Source organism: Mustela erminea, chromosome 3, assembly GCF_009829155.1.
Source record: "Mustela erminea isolate mMusErm1 chromosome 3, mMusErm1.Pri, whole genome shotgun sequence".
NCBI classification, from domain to species: Eukaryota; Metazoa; Chordata; class Mammalia; order Carnivora; family Mustelidae; genus Mustela; species Mustela erminea.
This window is the reverse complement of record NC_045616.1, coordinates 131,494,564-131,515,757: the sequence shown is the minus strand read 5'-3', so window position 1 is coordinate 131,515,757 and position 21,194 is coordinate 131,494,564. Positions and strand designations below refer to the sequence as shown.

At 37.6% G+C, this 21,194-nt stretch overlaps 1 protein-coding gene across 2 annotated transcripts in view; it reads right to left on the bottom strand.

Moving 5' to 3' along the window:
* OXCT1 (3-oxoacid CoA-transferase 1) overlaps positions 1-21,194 on the bottom strand; it is a 121,165-nt gene that overhangs the window by 42,918 nt on the left and 57,053 nt on the right. The window contains exons 8-13 of one of the 2 annotated variants that reach the window (XM_032337499.1): positions 17,804-17,911; positions 16,436-16,550; positions 13,461-13,555; positions 11,781-11,829; positions 5,968-6,040; positions 5,285-5,360 (exon numbers count right to left, since the gene is read on the bottom strand). In XM_032337499.1, the coding sequence (XP_032193390.1) occupies positions 5,285-5,360; positions 5,968-6,040; positions 11,781-11,829; positions 13,461-13,555; positions 16,436-16,550; positions 17,804-17,911 (516 nt within the window). The remainder of the gene's footprint in view (positions 1-5,284; positions 5,361-5,967; positions 6,041-11,780; positions 11,830-13,460; positions 13,556-16,435; positions 16,551-17,803; positions 17,912-21,194) is intronic. The other variant, XM_032337500.1, reaches the window with a different exon arrangement.

Genomic DNA, 21,194 nt, shown 5'->3' with positions numbered 1-21,194 from the left:
TGTGTAATACAACCAAATAATGGAACTCTAAAATATACAAAGCAAAAGGTAATACAACTGAAAGTAGAAAATGCCAAATGCACAATTACAGATAAAGATTTCGTTACTCCTTTCTCAGTAACTGATAGGACATAGAAAACTTCAATGCTATCTACCTACTTGACCTGAGTTATAGGACATTCTACCCAACAGTAGCAGGATACATATTCTTTCCTAGTGTAGCTGCAACAGTCACTAAGATAGACTATATTCTTGGCCATAAATAAATTTCAAACTTAAAAGGATGGAAACTACATAAAGTATGTTTTCTGACCTCAAGACAACTAAACTAGAAATTAACAAAGTTATGTGAAAAATCACCAAGTATCTGGAAGTGAAATGACATACTTCCAAATAACCAAGTCACAGAAAAAAATCATAAAGGGAGATGAGCAAATATTTTGAAGAAAAGTGAACTGAAAATGAAAGCACCATATATAAAAATTTGTGGGATGTCACTAACACTGTGCATAGAGAGAAATTAATAGCATTACTTGCTTATATTAGAAAATAAGAAAGGTTTCAAACCAATGATCTAAGGCAGGAGCTGGCAAGCTTCTTTGTGCAATGTTACATGGTAACTATTTTAGGCTTTGCAGTCCATACTGTTGAAATTACTCAACTCTGCTGTTGCAGCACAAAAGCAGCTACAGGTAATACACAAATGAATGGATGTGGCTATGTTCCAGTAAAACTTTATTTCAAGAAGAGGCAGTGGGCCACAGTCAGCACATGGGCCACGTGTGTGGAGCCCGCTAGAACATCAGCTCCCAACTGCAGAGGATTTCATGTCTTTTGTTAACTGCTTCATCTTTAAGAGGCAAGAACAGTACACGGTCCTTAATAAATGCTTAATATTTGCTGAATTAACTAGTTTAATCCCCAGAACAGCATAGGAGTTAAACAGTATCATTTTATAAATGAGTATACCAAAATAAAATGATGTGCTATACCACCAATAAGTAACAGAGCCAGTATTTAAGCCTAGGTCTAATCCCAAAATTCTGTACACTTTCCACTACATTACACTGAGATGGCAAACGTATTACTGAGTAACTATAAAAACATAATACCACACATACGTATTTTCTCTGCCATTTTCCTTACCTCCGGTTTGTAGAACAAGACAAGTGTGTTAAATCCAGCTCTGGATCTGTGTGTTTATATCTGTGCTTTAATCTTTATATTTCTGTATCTGTAACTGTGGATTTAATATTTAGACTATACTTTATGCAATTAAACCACGAGATTAAATCCTTTTTGAATTTTCTAACTTTTTCCCAACTTTACTGAGATATCATTGACATCACATTGGTTAAATCTTGAACACAAACCTCCTTCGTTGTACACACAGAAGACTAGAGTAAGCTTTATTTTAAAAAGACAACTAGAATACCAAACCAATTTTGTGCACTCATACATCTAGCATACATGACTACACCCACTACTTGTATTTCTTCTTTTAAAATGTACAAAGAAATTTTTAAATTGTGAAGGAAAAACAAACAAAATACATCCTATTTTCCTTTACCTTAAGACTCCCTTGTTTCAATTCTGCCCATGCAGAAGGGGCAAGCCCTTGGCTGTCATGTCACTCACATACAGCAGCCATGGCCAGCCGGCCGCGGTTGCACGTTTTCTGTAGCTAGTTCCCATCACTGCTGATACACATCTGCTTCCCCCCACAAGTCAATAATCTATGGCAGCTGTTTTCCAAAAATAGGCATTAGGAAAGCCAGAGCAGTTCTGAATGCAGATTCAAAGGGCTACACATCTGTCCACATTTTCATAGCCTGCCTGGGGTTTTACCATCATCACAATAATCAGGGAACTTGAAGGAGCCAATGACTATTTGGTCACATTCTCTCTCTTTGGATGTTCAGGGCAGAAATTTTAAAACTCTGTGTACAGGAGACAAACACCACATACTAAGAAGCTATCAAAGGATGAGACAAAGAGAATCCATACCATTTGCCTGCCTTAAAAGCACAATGTTTACTGTAATATGACATGGTGGTAATTGATGAGGATACCATGATGCAGAGAAACTCAAGGCTTTACAGCCACTGAAAGATTATTCATCTGACTAAAAAGATAAAAGTAAATGAAAAATGATATAATAAAGCTGAACTTTTCAGCTTAACTGCCAGATCTTGCAATAAAAATATATCTGAATTTTAATAATCAACATAAATCTTTGGGACAAAGAGAAATAGATTTCTCACTGAAACTTTATATAAAGAGGATAGGCTGTATCTTATCCATAACCAGTAAGAGCAAGAAATGTGCCCTCAAAGGGTTTAATTTTTGGTACTTGAATATGAACTCAGGATAAGCAGGTTGTACTAGCTACTGTAAAATAGTCTTGCTCAAGCCAGTGTACTTTAAGGCAAATTATTTCCTCTCTAATTAAACAACAGATCACTGAAGAAGATAAAAATAGCCACTATTTATGGAGTGCTTTTGGCGGCCACTTTTCATTTTCTTCTCAATTAATCCTAACAAAAATATGTACTCTGGATTGTATGATCTGTTAGAAAGAGAAGTGAAATTCCAATTTATTACAAGCTAAAACCCATGGTCTTAATTCTTTTTTTTTTTTTTTTTTAAGATTTTATTTATTTATCAGAGAGAGAGGCGGGAGAGAGCGAGCACAGGCAGACAGAATGGCAGGCAGAGGCAGAGGGAGAAGCAGGCTCCCTGCTGAGCAAGGAGCCCGATGTGGGACTCGATCTCAGGACGCTGGGATCATGACCTGAGCCGAAGGCAGCTGCTTAACCAACTGAGCCACCCAGGCGTCCCCCCATGGTCTTGATTCTTAACCTATTTTGCATTCGAAAGAGTCAAAATATCCACTATGCATCACACATGAAGAATCCAAGGAGTGTTTATCAGTTATTAAAGGAACAAAAGAAAAGCTCATCAGAAGTAACACTACCAGTGTGCCTGGGTGGCTCAGGTCCAAGGAAACCAAGCATCCAGCTCTTGGTTTTGGCTCAGGTCAAGATCTCGGGGTTATGAAATTGAGCCCAGTGTTGGGCTCCAAGCTAGCCATGGAGCCTGCTCAAGATTCTCTCTCTCCCTCTGCCTCTGCCCTTCCCCATACCCCCTTCTCGAGTTCTTTCTCTCTCTCAAAAAAAAAAAAAAGAAATGATACTACCAAAAGAATAGAACCAGACACAAGAACACTTTTTATGTTTAGTTTTTGTTTCTTCAGAACTCCAGAGTTCTCCGTCACGGTCCTACTAGGTCCAGTCATTTGGAAACACATGGGCTCTGAGAGTATTAAGAAAATTATAAAGTAACAAACACTGATATTTTAGTCACTCACAGGAATCCCCACAGGATATATAAAAAAGTGATACATGTTGAAAAATCTTTCCTACACAGGAATACAGAATATATACTCTGTAAGAGCTTCTAGCCTCCCTGTGCGCTAAACCATAATATAAACAAAACATATACTGACTTTTTAAAAATGCCGACGTTCCCTGAAGGCAAAAATGTGTTGAACATGTTTCTGCTCCATACTGACCACTGTGCAAACTGATTTCAAAACTTGTTAACAGTCCAGAGAAACAGATGTATTTAAAACTAGATTGTTTCTGTTCATAGTAACTAATTCTATTCCCTTCTCTGCCAGGTACCCCCAATTTTCATTCTTAAGTTGTCAAATAATAATAAGCCATTTATTTAGCTTGTACTCTATGTCAAGCTCATATACATCATATGTAAAGTGATATGTACTTTGTATACATTGTATCATTTATTCCTTTATATAAATAAAGGAGTGTTTACTTAGGAAAGGAAAATTCCTTTATTTATATAAAGGAATAAATGATACAATGTAAGTATGGGAATAAGTATTCCCATAAACTTGTCAATCTGATTCACTGTACAACATTCAGGAAATCCTCCCGAATTCCTCTGAAGCCTTCAAAGGCTGTCAACTCTTATAACCATGGCTGATTTAGAATGATAAACATTTTAAAACTAAAATAACAACATATTCCATGATCTGCTAAGGGTTCTTACTATTAATGGTTCAGTGATATTTCTCCCTTATATATTTTTTTCATTATTATTATTTTAAGTAAACTCTATCCCTAATGTGGGGCTTGAACTCATGACTCCAAGATCAAGAGCAGCATGCTCTACTGACTGAGCCAGCCAGTAGCCAGATAGGCTATATCCCATACTAATTAAATTGGAAATTCTGGGAGTGGGACCCAGCTGTCAATATTTTTTAAAACTATCATGTGATTCTAATATGCAAGCAAGTTTGAGAACCAGGGCTTTAATAATTATTCAAATTTTAAAATAATTATATTTCATGGTATATTAGATCAAAAGAGCTCTCTGACACTGTCATCATCTATATTAATCCACCTTCCTCAAAAAATTACTAGAGGAAAAAATACCTAAGAGATTTCAGAAAAACTTTCAAATCATAGAACATCAGCATCAGTTACTTAAACTCCTTTTAGCTGATGAAACAGAAAAATACACAGAAACCCTTAAGTATACACACAAAAAGAGTAACTTGAGCCACCAGCCAAAATGAGCTCATACTTATGGACATGCATTATTTCTTATTTCCGTACGCATATCACAAAGCAACAACCGGGAATGTAACAAACCACAGTCATAAATTAAGTCAACTGATTACAGTCCTTTTTCCAAAGCTGATTCTAAGTGGTTTTTCCTTGATTTAAGCCATTAGTAAATGAAAACTGCATTTTACAAGCATGTTTAAACATCATAAGTTCTGTATTCCCTAACAGAAGACAATGTGATTGATAACTTATGAGGTCACATGACCAACCAATCAAGAAAGGTCTTTAATCACCATGAATAAGAAAATAGAGCATCAACACAAAATTAATGAACTTGTTAATTGTTCTTTCTGGTTATAAAAACTTAGCTATAACAAATACTGGTATTCCTTATTTTTATCAGATTTAACCCATTTATTTTTCATCTTCCCCAGTTCTCTGTTCCTTATGAAAAATTATGTTTTGGCCATGATCCCACCTTTTTAGTTCCAACTACATAGTAAACAAGTAAAGCCAAATAGTTCTCAGTAGCTGCTTTACCAAAATTTGACTAAAATATTAAATATTATTAAAAAATTTCCTTATTTTCATAATAATTATGCTGCGCTCTCATAGCAATTCAACAAGATTTTTCTTAAAAAATAATTATGGTGACCCACACTTAATTCAGAAGAAAAATGTCTACTTACAGGTATCATCCAGTTAGCCAGGTCACCGTATTTGGAAACCTGCATTGCTCCTAGCATTGTTAGATTGACATGTCCCCTGAGAGAGAAAAAGGAAATATAAAGCAAATTTCACAAGCTTTGTGTCCGATTTGCTTGAAATTGCCAGCAATTAAAATAATTCTATACCCTCCAAAATAAAGTTGCTTTCTCCCACCCAACCCTGGATCTTCCAAATCAATCAGCTCAAGCTGATGTAGAGAAATAACCATTAAGAGTTCTTTAAAAAAAATTACAGCCTATATTGTCTCCAAAAACAAATTAAAAACAGGTGTACACAGTGTGTTTGTTTCCTTTGGTGAGGCGTAATGTGGCTTGATTTGAAGGTAAACGCTAGCTAGAAAATGAAAACACAGTTTTGTAGAAAATGTTAGGATCCTCAGAAAGAACTTTAAAAATGTTTACTTCAGTATTCTCAGCACATAGATAAATACTCCATTTGGGGGGTTCTTTTAATAACAGTGAGCTCAATGTTCCAATTCCCAATGCTCAATGTGAATAATTTCCTATCTTGGTGCAGCTGAATGAGCCCATGACCATTTTCTGGCTGGGAGACGTGGCTACGTTTCGAAGCCCTTCTAACACGTTCGGGGATGACTCAGTTCATTCCATGCCATTTGAAACATGGGGGCTCCGTCGTTACATACCCTCTAATCATCGCAAATGATTCATCGCTGGAGAAGTAAGAGGCTCCTGGAAGAACAGTAACTGTTTCCTTGCCTAAACACACATACACAAGAAAGGAAGCAAAGAGAAGAAAAAGCTATTAGATTTCTAAGAGTGGAAATCATGCAGAGAGAGGTCTGTACCTTCTCTGTTTCCTAAAGAACTGAGGTCCCTTTAACCAGACTGCTGTGGCAATGGGGCTGTGGGGTACAGTGGGAACTATTGCCCTCTGAAGAGGAGTATTTAGTCAGTGGCATTGTTCAGATTTGACCCTGCATGGTGATGACAGAAAGCAGACCAACTTTTGATTTTATTATTGTTTTTGAAATTCTCTACAGACAAAGCACTCCCCCATCACCTCCGAACCATTCCCACCTCTCCCCAGCCCCACTCCCTCCACAAGCCCCTGGTAAATGCTGATGAGAGTGAGGGAAAAGGAGTCCCTGGAAAGCACCTGTCAGAATTCAGCGCTAACTGTGAGTCACTGGAGCAAGGAGACCGTGGAACAAGCAGGAAGAAATGCAACTTCCAAGGAATGACACAGAAGATGCTCCTCAGATGTTTCTTAAAAATCAAGAAATGATCTAGAAAGCAAGTTGTCCCCTAATTTCATAATATCACTAGGCCTGAACCTCTTCTTTTATTCTCTCTCTCTCTGCCTCATATTTCCTTTCTTGGTCCTGTTTGTTAAAATCATAGGACTTTGATGAGATCAAGGAATAACATCATAATACTGGTTCACATATCTAATGGTAACTTCCAAGAGGTCCCCTTGGAAAGACCTCTTCCACTTATACCTCATAATAAAAAGTTCAGAGCTGGAAAGATCTCCAAGATCACGCAGTCCCCACACAACCAATCCTACCACCTGACCTGTATATTTCAGCTGTTTTCTTTTTGTGATCCATTTCATGTGTGTACAGTGCCCAGGAGGAGGCTTCTAGTCTTAACCAGAAAAGTGCCCACATGCCACTCTGCCAAACAGAAGCCAACTGTATGAGAATACCCCGTGCATTATCCCAGTGTAATAAAGCAGTCAAACGGAAGGGGAAGAAAAGTTATGATTCCAGGTCTGGAACAAAGAAAAGCCAAACCAGAGTGGTCAGATCATGCCCAGGTGTGCAACACAACTGTACCCTCAGCTTCTCAAGCCTTGCCTGAAAGCTAAATTCTCTATCAATATCCCTCTCCACTAGAGCTCAAGCAGAGAGAAAGAGGCTATTTATATCATGCTGAAATATTTATTCCCCAAAGGAGTTGGACTCTAAACAGGGGAAACATTTTCACATCCTCCAAAGTACTATAAAAATGAAAGGTCTGGAAAATACTTTCTGGTGTGGTCAGTAGGGGCTTTTAGGTAGCACATAAAATTTGGAGGAGTAAATGAAATATTGCATGCAAAATCCTTACTACAGCACCTGGCACAGAGAACAGACTCCATAGACAAGCTTTTACTATTGTCATTTTTTTAATCCCTTACTCCAAACCTACCTATAAAAGAGACAGTGCCATCACCCCTCTGGGGATAAATGCTACAGGACCCAGCCACTGTCTCATACAGCAGAGCTAAAAGCCAGCCTGGGAGTTCTAGGTTTCAGGACAGGCGTAATACAACTAAACATGATTCTTTTTTTTCTTTAAGATTTTATTTATTTATTTGACAGAGAGAGAGATCACAAGTAGGCAAAGAGTCAGGCAGAGAGAGAAGGGGAAGCAGGCTCCCCACTCAGAAGGGAGCCCGACATAGGGCTCCATCCCACGGCCCTGGGATCATGACCTGAGCTGAAGGCAAATGCTTAACTGACTGAGCCACCCAGGTGCCCCTAAACTTGATCCCAACACTATTTTCATAACTAGCAAATCCGGTTCCTCACTGGTCCTGTGAGGTGGATAAGCAAGGACCAAGAATGTGTAGGGACAAAAAAGCAGAGAAACATAAAAATTTCAATTCTTTGTTCTCCATGGGCTAAATCACAATGGCTTCTAAAGGGCAATCTCCACCAGCTGACAGTACATAGAAGGCATTATTTACCAGACACAGGAAACTTGGAGATCAGTGCAAGACTCTGGCTCTCCCCATGTGATTTATGGAGCATAGCTTTAAGAGCCCAGAAAACAACTCTCATAAAAAATAGTTATTGTCAGGCACCTGCTAATACATTCTGGTGTGTTATAAATTACATTCTCTGGAAGCCAAGTTAGTTGTTAGTATTTTTAAATATCCAATATCTAAATAAAAATAGATATCCTAAAGTTGAATCCATGGTTTTCAAATATGATGCCCCAATCTGGTCAAGAAATAACTAATCAACATACAATCAATATCTTAAAGAAAAAGAACTTTCTTATTTGACTATTCCTGATTGATTTCTGTTTCCTCCAGTTTTTCTCTGCATGTGTCTAGATCCTTTCATGATATTTGGGCAAACATGGTTATTCAATTTCATAGCTACTGAGTCCTTTGGCTCATGATTTAACACATGGTTTACTCAACATCAAGTAAATGGCTACTATGTGCCTTAAACAGTGTTACGGACCAAACACAGATGCCCTACACTAATGGTTCTCAAATTTTAACACCCATCAGAATTACATGAAGGGCAGATCTCTGAACTAAATTCCCAGAGTTTGGAATTCAGTGGGCTTGTGATGGGGCCTGAGAATCTCTATTTGTAATAGGTCCCCGGTGATGGTGACACTGTTGCTGTCCCACACTTCAGAGAACCACTGCCCGAAGCCAAAGGAATATGCTGTTCAGCTAGAGAGAGAAATATAAATGAATAATTACAAGGCAAGATGAGAGACACTAGATGTGTTATAGGTTCAAAGGAGGGGGCATTTCTGAACCATGGAAGGATCAAATGAACTGGAGCTTTGAGGATGACACATTTCAAAACACATTTCAATAGGAAATTACTGATAAGGAGATGGGGATGCAAAAAGAAGGGGACAGAACAAAAACTCCGGTGATAGGCACAGGACTATTCAATAGGTCCCGAATGCTGTACTCTTTTGTGCCTTAGTCTGCAGGCCTGCGATTCTTCAGTTGTGGCACAACAGGCTCCAGACAAGGCATTATTGACATTTGGAGCTGGATAACTCTTTGAGGGGGGCTGTTTCGGTTATTGTAGGATAATTAACAGCAGCCCTGACCTCTACCGACTACTTGTTAAAAACACTGGCTATCAAAAATGTCTCCAGCCATTGTCAAATATCCCCACTTGCTTACTAAGAACCACTGCCCTGGAGGCACATGGCAGGGGCCAGGGATATTTATGAGACATGAGATTAACATGGTGGTTCTTTCTAAGGCAGTTTTAATCAAAGGTAAGTCATTTAAAACACTGTATATTAAAAGAAAACAAGAAATGAGAAGAAAGCAAAATGTACATTAATAGGAAAGCTAAAACATGAGACCCATTGGAAATTTCATAATTGCATCAGAATAATGCAAAACTTAACAGAACCTCTGAAATGTTGCTGTAAGCATGGCCCTCTCCACCTTGTTAAAACTTAGGGTAGCAGTGGGTATAGCTCCATGTGTAGAGAAAAAGGCCAGGAGACACTGTGTGAGTCCAGTCCCTAGCAATGGGATCCTGGGGACATCATATCACTACTCTGGGCTTCAGTTTCCCAATCTGTTCGGTAAGTTTTCACGTAAGACTCAAATGGTATCTAAGTATGAAAAAATATGCTGCAAACAAAATGGTGCTGTAAGGTGAGGTCATTCATTTTTTCATAACCTTGAGGTTATTATTTAGAAGGGGCTGATCTTCCAGGTAACTTCCAAATTTGGGGAGTTGGGGAGATCACCAATATGTACTCTGGACTCTTTAGCTTAAAGTATTTCCTCCCTAATTCAGATAGCTCCAAAGTCAAAAGCAACATAAATCCTAAGCAGAACTTTGATGAAAGAGTTAAAATATTAATAAGCTCATCTGCAACTTGGCTTCCAAAAAGCAATGAATTATTGTTTTATAAAGTAGTCTAAGATTATACATGATATTTCAGGAGTTAAAATATAAAACTAGTGGCTTCAGGGGTGCCTGAGTGGCTCAGTGGGTTAAAGCCTCTGCCTTGGGCTCAGGTCATGATCCCAGGGTCCTGGGATGGAGTCCCACATCGGGCTCTCTGCTCAGCAGGGAGCCTGCTTCCTCTTTTCTCTCTCTGGCTGCCTCTCTGCCTCCTTGTGATCTCTGTCAAATAAATAAATTAAAAAACAAAACAAAACTAGTGGCTTCATTACGATTGAGCTACTTTTAAGCTCATGGAATAAAAAATGCCTACTGTCCAATAATCATTGAAAAGACTAACTACTTTTCCAAGGAAAGTGGGTTTTATGAACTCAGGCCTAAAATGTGGAAAATGGAGTTATTCATTTTGCAAATAACTCACTAACATCATAAATTAATTAAACCAAGCAGCAAATATTTTCACAGATCAATGAGCTATTGCTAAAGGGTACAGTACAATTAAATTACAGCCTTAGTTAAATGTCATTGCTTTATCACAGTGGGCCTTTCAGGGTTGAGTCGTGTTAGCTAATTCAACTATTCAACCAGAAGCGTTTTTACTTCCAAAAATTCTAAGTATCAAACATCAATTCTGCTTGGCAGCTGGCCTTTATGTTCAGCTAATATTGCTGCTCTTCTGAGATTTACATGTACTATTTTTGAATATGAAGTAAGAATAATACTTTTGTGGGGGTAGACTGAATTCAAGAGTAAAAGAAGGGTAAAAAAAAAAAATCACACTAGAGTATAAAAATCAGCTTCTTCTGAGCAGCCCCATTGTAAGAATAACCTTCAGCCCCAAAGTGAGAATGTTGCCTCAAGCATGGGCAGTAACAATGGCCAAAGGGTCTGGCCTGGTTTTTTCTCCTCTAGCCTCTAGGCTGCTACAAGCAACTATGTGTCACAGTCAAATAAAAGGCTTATAATAAAAGGCAAAGCATATAAATAAGAGAAGACAGGCTAGAGTACCAGTTCAAAAGTCCCTATTACTCACATCACTGGGTTATACTTAGGGGCAGAGTACATCTCTAAATACCCCAGAACCTCTGAAGGATGCTCTTCTCCAGTGATGACTGGGGGACAGTAAGTATTGTTCAGAACACAAACACCAGTGTGCCAATCTTTTCTTCTTGCCTCTACGGATCCACTTGTCATCCTTCTCTTCACAAGAAGGCAGACATATTTCAGCCTGGGATTGGCCAATGGAAGGTGCAAGAAGATGATTGAGCAGAGAAGACCTCCACCCCTCATCCAGGTTTCTGCTAGATGGCTGCATTCCTCTACCAAAGGCCATAGATCTGATTAGGTGGCCCTCCCCCACTACTGCCCCTTAAGACCTCAGGGTGATAATAACTCCCTGTGGTACTTCACCATCCTTTTCTGGTTTCCCTCAATCCTGGTCATACCCTTGTAAATGGTCCTCTCCTTTAATTCTCCTCATTACCCCATTCTCAAATGTGCCCTTATGCCCATACATAAGTGCCCTTATGTATAGGCAGGACCCTCACTGGTTGACCCATCAAACCTCTGCCATTATATGTAGCCCCACCTGCAATTTCTCTATTATCTTACTTTTCCCTAAGTAAGCGATGATCTTGAAGAGCAAGCCAGGCAAAGAAGAGACTAAGAAGTCTTCTCTCCCCTCCGCAGTGAAAAACACAATGGAGCACTCTCCAGGAAAAAACAATCAAGACAATTAAGCCCAACTCCTTTCTCTTATTTGGCAGAGAACTAAATTAATAGCCAAGGAAAAGAGTGGAAAAACACATGAGGGAGTTTACCTGCATTGATTAGATCTGCATCAACTTCATTTTGTAGTGGATACGGACCCTGTCAAAGCACACTGAGTTAGTAAAAGAAGTTTCTCACTGAATCACACACTAAAATCATAATATAAATAACTTCTCTAAAAACCCTGGGATAGTACTATCAAAAGACTTGAGGTGAACCTTCTAAAAATAATTCCAGTATGTTCATGGCTATTTCTCATATTGATTAGTCTTTCCCACACTAATAACTGTGATAAATAAAAAATTATTTCCTAGAAATGACCAAGTTTGAAAAGAAATGTTAATATTAGAAATACAGGTCACTAAAACCAACAGTAATTATTTAGTGCCTACGATGCAGTCAGTGTTACTTGTAACTCTTCCTGGTAGCAGCCACGACCACAAACAAAATGGCTGCCTTATTTGACGAGAGGGTTGCAGAGAGACAAATTTTCATTATTTTGGTATGCAGCACCTAAAGGCTCAAATTTGGAGTCCTAACCTTACTTTTCACAACATCTAAGTTTTGAAGCCTTTATTTTCTCTTTGCCTGATTACTCTCAGTTTTGCTTTTTAATTTTGTATGCATTTTTATAAGACATCTCTACATTACTTGAATGGGGTGAGTTGTTTCATAACATAACATATAGTAAACAAAACAGGAGGAAATGGAAAAAGGGGGTGGGAGGCATAAGAGAGAACCAAGAGTGAGGAAATCTGAGCTAGGAAATTCCAACATGCTTTCAAAATGAGGGACCAAACATGTATCATTTAAATAAACTGAAGTGGCAACTAGTATTTTAGGACTATGTAAATTTTCCCTTTAAACACTGACCATGGATAAGGGATATCAACTTATTTCCCTTGTCTTCTAAATGAGGGAATTGGTCCCTCTATGGCTGCAACATGAATCTTTTATCGAGACTCATGGCAGTTTTGCGCATCTGCAGATGGTCATGATTACCACCTCAATCAGTGCTCCTGATCATTATTTATGTTTTAAGGACTAGATATACCGTTCCATATACACAATTTTTATTGCATGAACAGTTAAGGTCTACTCAGAACAACAGGAGATTAGAAATCCTATAAACTGGCCAAACTATAAATAATCTCTGCCACAGTTAACATTACATAAAAAATGTCATCCAGGAAGCAAAAATATTTCTTATTATTATAGTACTGAGTAAAAAGTATATCCAAATTCTGTGAGAATGTTGAGCTCATCTGGAAGGCTAGTCTTGAGGAAGAGAAAAATTCTTTCCTTTTGAACAACATGGCCTCAAAATGAGAATTAGGTACGAAGAACTATTTTAATTAAACGTTTGTCAAAATACGTCCCTATTCCTCGAGTAAAAACCTTACTTTTCAGTTTCTCATTCAGAGTCTTACAGATCATTGTTTACTACAAAATTCTTTATGACCTTCACTACCTTGTCCAACCACACAAAAGTTAAGAAAGCTCATCTGAACAGGAGGACACTGTGAGGTCTCTCTGAAGCAGGTACACCAGGGGAGGAAGACACTGACATGATGGCACAGGAAGAATAGTCAGAAAGCGCAGATAGTCAGGAAACTACCTTAAAAATAAGGCTGGGAACTTCAAGCTAACAACTCTCAGAAGATTTCACTGTATGGACTATCTTGTTTTCTATCGAGACTGAATAAATAAAACATTAATTTCTGTCTTACCAAACCCAGGATTCCATTTTCACTTTGCAGATGAACTGTGATATTTGGGCTGATAAAGTTGCTGGCCAGAAGTGGGATTCCTATGCCCAAATTAGCTGAGGAAAAAAGATGTTAAGGTCCACCGTATAAAAGGTAGAAAGATTATGCCATAAATCTGCCACATATAGAAGTCTGAACTTCTGACCTTTAAAGGCACTTGCTCTGAATGTAATCACTGAACACATTCTCCCATCACTCTCCAGGCGCTCTTTTGTAATCTTTTTAAAAAACAAAATCCCTAATTTTCAATAACATTAATAGGCTTTCCTGTAAAGGTATCAAAGTGGTGGATCCAGAAGTCATTTTTATTGTAAGACATTTTATTTTCATTAATGTGCTCAGCAAATTTGAACTGGTATATTATGACTTATTATGACTGACACATTATTAAACAAGGCTTGACCTTTGTTTAAAAGTAATTTTCACTATTCAAAACTCCAACTAAAAATAACAGTGATTTAGTATTCTCAAAAAGGGGTATCATTTTTAAATTAAAATGAAAGTTTTCTGACAATACCAAAAGGTCTGTCTAAAACTGCAGTGATTCCTTTGGGTCACTGAGATAACGTTCATTGGTAACTGAATCTTCTCTAAGCTATAAAGAAGATGGAGGTGGCGGCTAAGTTTCAGTGAATATAACAGACCATATAAAAAGTAGCTGAGCTAAGGAATCAACAGAGCTGAGAGTTGTTGTTTTTTTTTTTAATTTATTTTTTTCAGTGTTCCAAGATTCATTGTTTATGTACCACACCCAGTGCTCCGTGCAATATATGCCCTCCATAATACCCACCACCGGGCTCACCCAACCCCCTCTCCCCCTCCAAAACCCTCAGTTTGTTTCTCAGAGCCCACAGTCTCTCATGCTTCATCTCCCCCTCCGATTTCCCCCAACTCACTTCTCTCCATCTCCCAATGTCCTCCGTGTTATTCCTTATGCTCCACAAGTAAGTGAAACCATATGATAGTTGACTCTCTCTGCTTGACTTATTTCACTTAGAACAATCTCGTCCAGTCCCATCCATGTTGATACAAAAGTTGGGTATTCATCCTTTCTGATGGAGGCATAATACTCCATTGTATATATGGACCATATCTTCTATATTCATTTGTCCACTGAAGGGCTGAGAGTTTGACTCTTATTCCTCAAATGATCAAAATTGGGTCCTGATTTGTATAATGGTGTAGATTTAAACTTGCCTCTCAACACTAACAGGCGGATCAGATCAGAGATACCCACACTGCCTGAAACTGCTATCAATACTGTCCACAACCAACACAAACTGCAGGACTGGCCTTAGAATTAGAACAAAGAATCATGGCACTCTGATATGAGATTCCAGGAACAGTGAGATCTTTGTGAATCAGAGCCAGAAAAAATAAGGTTTGTATGTGCTGCGATATTATAGACTATGAAGGCTGGCAAGATGTCAATGAACCAAGATACTGCTTGTAGACACAGTAATTCTAAGCAGCTCTGACAACAGCTCCTTGGTTCATTTCTTACCAGATCACAATCTAGTACACAGTGTTGTTTGTACTTCATTTCTCACAGTGATATACAGATCACATTGAGATATTAATTTCATTATGAGTAAGTATTTTAGATAAGGGCAACCCCAATGACAAGCTTCTTACCTGAATTCTTCCATCATATCCTATAATTTTTTCAGTTATTCAATGCTTTTTAGTAGGTCAGATATGCCAGGGATAAAGAAGTCTGGGTACTCTGGGTTGAAAAAAAGTGGGTGGAATGGAAAGACCATTTATATGAACTAACTTGCAAATATTTTTCATAGGCAATATAATAACAGCAAATAAAGAACACCTAGAAGCCATTATTATCTAAAATTAGTGGTATCATACAGTCAGTGTTTAAATGTCAGTGGGAAAACAACTGACTGATGGTCATTAGAAAACCCAGGGCTTAGCTTTTACTTGCTCAGTTAACTTGGTTGATGCTCTATCTTGCTGATATCGGAGGTAAAGAGAGGTGCTATTATATTTTCCTCCCCCACGTGAATTCTCACTATAACATAAGGTATAAACTGGAAAAAGAAAAATGAGGTGGTAGAAGTAAAAATAAAGTAGAAACAGAGAGTTTCCCCAGTCAGGATCAGTCTGAAAGAGGATATTCATGGTTGGGGGAAGCTCGCAGAATGAAGACAGTTATCATGTTTCTAGATTCTCTTTTAGGAACTTTAAGTATGCCTTTTGTGTATTTACTACTCAACAAGTATTTATTTTATCAAAAACCCTTTGTATTTTATGCAATATTTGTTACTGTATAGTTCAATGTTTGATGCATTGAAAATCAGCAAAATGGCAAAGAGACTCACTGTTAAACACATTAAAAAACTGAATGGTAACTGTACTGAATTATCTCAACCTACCTCTTTTTTTTTTTTTTTTTTTTTTACAAAGTATCTAAAGCAGGATTTGATTCATTCATTGAATACCCTTACAAAGCATTAGACATAGAAGTGTGCACTCATGGGACCCTTGCCAAAGGAAACAGGGGTTGTTAAGAAGTTGGATCTTATGTTTCAATGAGTATGCAAATGTCAGAACATAGAGAAAGCAAATAGCACTGTTATAACTAGTACTTCTGAGATCTGAAACCTCATCTTGGGTAATCTCTTTTCCTAATAACCTTTAGCAAAATGCCAAATTGTACATTAGAAATCCACTGTATATTATAAAATAGCTAAGCAAATTTTGGTTGCCATTTTGTTTCAAGAAGGCAAACAGATTATAATTCCAATTTTATATACTTCAATATCTTTAGGTTATATGGCACAATTTGTAAAAATTGATTCATTGCTTTAAAAGTTACAGCAGACTAGAAAAGAATCACTATGCAGGAGGCCTAGTAGCCTGATGAATACAGAAAAAGTGAGGGCTATGTCTCTGCCCAGCCCCAGAAAGATAAAGGATACCATACATGCCGTCCTCAAATTCAAGAGCTGCCCGCTTGATGATACGTTCCCTTACATTATCTCCAGGTTTATCAGATTTGGTTTTTACATCCTTCTCTTTCCGGACTGATAGACGCTTTAAAATAAACAGAAATAAATTATTCATGGTTGAGGTATACCTTGTATTTTATCATTGCTGAAATATAGAATTTTACTGGAGAAAATTTAAGTCTTTCTCATTACTACTATTAGACAAATCTATAATATAATAGAGAGGGTTATATTTTTTAAAGAATAACATGGGTGGTATTTGATGACCGAAATAATTTTTTAGAAAGTGAAAGAGGTCGGATTTGTTTGAAGAAGATATACTTATTCTGTTCTGTTTTTTTGAAGCAAATAATCCCTCTGTTACTGTCACACTGACTGCTACTGCTATGATTCTTAAGACTTCTGAAACTGAATTCTCAGGTGCTCAAGGATTGAGCCAGAACAAAGAAAATGAAGAGACCTTGGGACTCTGTTTTTGCAGGGCTGTCAGAATATTTTTACCAGGTGTTGCTACTGCCAAGTGCATATTTCCACTTGCAGAGTCTGGACTGGTTTTGCTACAAGTGCATCACGGGAATCATAAAAATATCCAGAAACCAGCCAGGAAACTACTTCCATTACTAAATCTTCTTGACATAGACTCTGGTTTCTATTTGCAAATGTCCCACATCCTTTCCTCCCTAGCCCCCTAACATTAGTTTTAGATTATAAAATGTCTTTGTTTGACACACAGCTGAGGGTATCTCAGATTGCCCAGTATCTCCTACTGGATGTTGTCTATTCTGTTGCTGTTCCCGAGACAGCTGTGAATCTCGATATCAATTCTGGCCCAACTGAACATTCTTTATGCCCTCAGTAGCCTTAGAATACTTCCACTGCTCCTGTTACCTACTCCTTGCCATGATCTCATATCCACCAGCTGCCCAGAGCCTGATGCTAATGGGAATGACATTCTGGACTTTATAAATTGCAAAGCAATTCTAAGATAGACATTTCTGAATAATCAAACATTAAGTCCAGCAGGGCTAAAACCTTCTCTACCCTAGGACAGCCAGTCAAAACTATGCATTATAAATTAAGACAGTTACAGAAGCCTGAAAACACAGCCCAGAGATGTCACATAACTTGGTGATATATTTGGTAAACACAAATCACTGTTGGACTGGACAATAACACAGATGATCATGTTCCCTTAGGATGGACACATGAGACTCCTACTAAGATCCAAAGCAAGACTTTCCATTCAGTTCTAATTCCTTATCATCTGGAATGGCTCCAGGGGCACATATCTCTGATAATCGGATTTATAACTCCTAACGAAGAAGCTAAGTCAAGTACCTCAATTCTTTTCTCATATTTTTCTCCCTTTATAAGGCGATGTACATAGATCTTAGGAATATGGATGTCTTCTGGGGCAAATGATCCAATATCCACAATTTCTTCAACCTAGGCCAAAAAAAAAAAAAATTAAATACCGAGAGCTTAATTCTTAGAAAAGTGAAGTATATGCATTGCTACCTCCAATTTAGATTATATATACAATGTAAATATATATATATGTGTGTGTGTATGTATACATATATCTATATCTATATCTATATCTATATCTATATCTATATCTATATCTATCTATATCTATCTATATCTATATGCGTGCACCTGGGTGGTTCAGTTGCTTAAGCATCCAACTCTTGATTTCAACTCAGATTGTGATCTCCAGGTTGTGAGATGGAGCCCAGCGTCCAGCTCTACACTAGGCAGGGAATCTGCTCGGGATTCTCTCTCTTCTCTCCCTCTGCCCCTCCCCCCATGCTCACGCGCTCTCTCTCTCTCTCTCTCTCTACCTCTCTCCTTCTCTCTCAAATCAATGGATCTTTGAAAAAATAATACACACACACACACACACACACACACACACACACACACACACATATATCAAAGAGAGACAATATATTACACACACACTTCTCAACCCTCAAAAAAAGAAGAAATTCAAATACTTATGTCTGAACATGGCATACAGAACACAAAGCTCCATAACTTAGTCTTTGCCTAAAAGAGTCTCAGTTACAAATTTGTCAAATGGTTTCTCAGTACAGCTGCTTGAACTTTCACAAATTGCAGCTCAAAACTTGAAAGCACATCTCTTAAACCCAGATTTTCAAAATTAATGGGAGATTTATCATATCAAAGACAAAAATCTGTACCAACATCTGCTTGGTCAATTGAAGGGCTTTTTAAATATAGATACAAATGCCATTTGTAACAGTTTTTAATTATTTCTGTTATTAGCTTCCTAGGATCGTGATAGAACTGCAATTGCTGAAATAATTTTACTTAAAGACAAATCTTAATTTCAATATGGAAATCCAAAAAGGAAATACTAATAACTAGAAATACTCAATGTAATTAGAATTAAAGTCATTCATAGAGCAAAAGGGCATTTTACAACAGTATGAAAAGCTCCAAGTTAGTCTGCTATTTTATAATTCATTAAAAAAAGACAAAATAGTATTTTTACATCAATATAAAAAGAACCTCAGAATAACAATGATCAAGAAAAACTAAGGTTGGGGCGCCTGGGTGACTCAGTGGGTTAAAACCTTTGCCTTCAGCTCAGGTCATGGTCCCGGGGTCCTGGAGTCAGGCCCTACATTGGGCTCTCTGCTCGGTGTGGAGCCTGCTTCTGCCTGTCTCTCTACCTACTTGTGATATATATCTCTCTCTCTCTCTCTCTGTTGAATAAATTTTTTAAAAAATCTTAAAAACAAACAAACAAAAAACTAAGGTCAATGTTGCTGGGGTCAAAGAATTACCTTTCTGGGGCCAAGAAAAAATATTATCTTGAAGACTGTTGGGTGCTCAGTTCAATATATGCCATATCCAAAGCAAAGAACTATTTGCTTAAATGAACTAACTTGTGTAAGCTGAGTTGTAGTAAACATGCCTCCCACACTAATAACCGAACTCTCTGGAAGTTTTGAGGTCAAGTAGCACTTTTTATGCTATTTTACCCTGTACACTCAGACCATACTCCTCCTCCAATGAAATAATACCAGGGGATACAAGAGTCATTTTGTTACTATGCACTGCTCCCAGACAGCTGGAAAAATAAAATAGAATGTGGTAGATAAAAGCTACCTTCAATGATAATTAGAAGGATTGTAGCCAAAATAAAACAAAAATTACAAGTCGGAGTCAGTAAACATGCAGGCAACAAACTTGAAATAGTGGGTAGAGATGCATATCCGCATTTGTCTGAGAATCTAGCTCTAGAGAGGACAAAGGATTCCCCACCACTGGAATCCGTATCCTTCTCACAGGGACCTCTGTGCTCTGGTATTTCCAACTCAAGGTGGTGACCAGGTAAAGAGCAGATGGATATAGGAAATGCAGAGCCACAAGGCATTATCACTACTTCAAGGAGTTGGAACTTGTAGCCATTTGAGTTCATTCATATTTTTATACTTATTTAATTGAAACCTTCAGAGAGGTCCAGACTTAAAAAAAATTTGTTTAGACATGAACCCATTATCCTGAGGATATATATGAAGACTCATTATTCATGAAAACACTGGCCACAGCATTTGGTAAAATAATGTGCTGGAAACAACCCAAGTTATCCACAGTAGAGTAATGGTAAAATATATGTGGTACATTCACAAGAAGGACCAAGACCTTGCTTTCATCATACTTAATGACACATCATAATTTATCATTTCATAAAAATGCAAGATTTTGTACAAGTAAGTATTTACAGGATATGCCCTTTGGCACAATTATCTTTACATTTACAAAAAACTGAAAGGAAACACAAATGCTAATAATTATTGCCTCTGGGTAACAGTACAAGTTATTTTTCTTTCATTTTACTTCTACAATGAAAACTTAGATTTTTTTTTTTTTTAAGATGCAGCAGACAGTAAGGAGTTTCCCAAACTGAAAACTACATGAAATGGAGGACGTCATAAATTCCTTAATCAGTTATACATGTACCAAAAGGACATGTTAAAAAGAAAACAGGAACTCAAAGAAAAACTGCGGTTTCTAAACTCTAAAAGCACTTACACCCTTATGAAATGAATTAAGGAAACTCTTTTGCCTACGCTTTTTAAAGATAATGCGAATTATTCTCCTGATACTGTTCCAAAAGTCAGGGCCCTCCTATCTCTTGCTTCAATTACTACTGCAGCTTCCTAATTGGTCTCCTTGCCCTTCAGCAAGGACAAGAAACATAATGGAAAAGAAAAAAAGATAGTAATCCTTCTTACTTAGACTAGAAATGCTGATGGTAACCAATTGCTATTGTCTTCTGATTCCAGAAAAGGAAGTTTTATCCTAAAACACCATATTAAGACAGTTTCTTTTGGGAACTTGGTTCAGCTCAGTCAGTTAAGCAGCTGCTTTCAGCTTGGATCACGATCCCGGAGTCTCAAGACAGAGCCCTGCATCGGGCTCCCTGCTCAGTAGGAAGTCTGTCTCTCCCTCTGCTTCTCACCCTGCTCCCATCCTCTCTCTCAAATAAATAAATATAATCTTAACAAAAAAAACCAAAAAACCAGTTTTTTTTGTTTTTTTGTTTTTTTGTTTGTTTGTTTTTAAACAAGGACAATAAAAAATGGGGAATTTTTGAAAGGGACATTTTCATAAAAACAACACTGTGTGGTGTCATGGACATTAGCACTGTCTCTACAAAAAATTGAACAGGGAATTTTCAGTGGACCTTAAT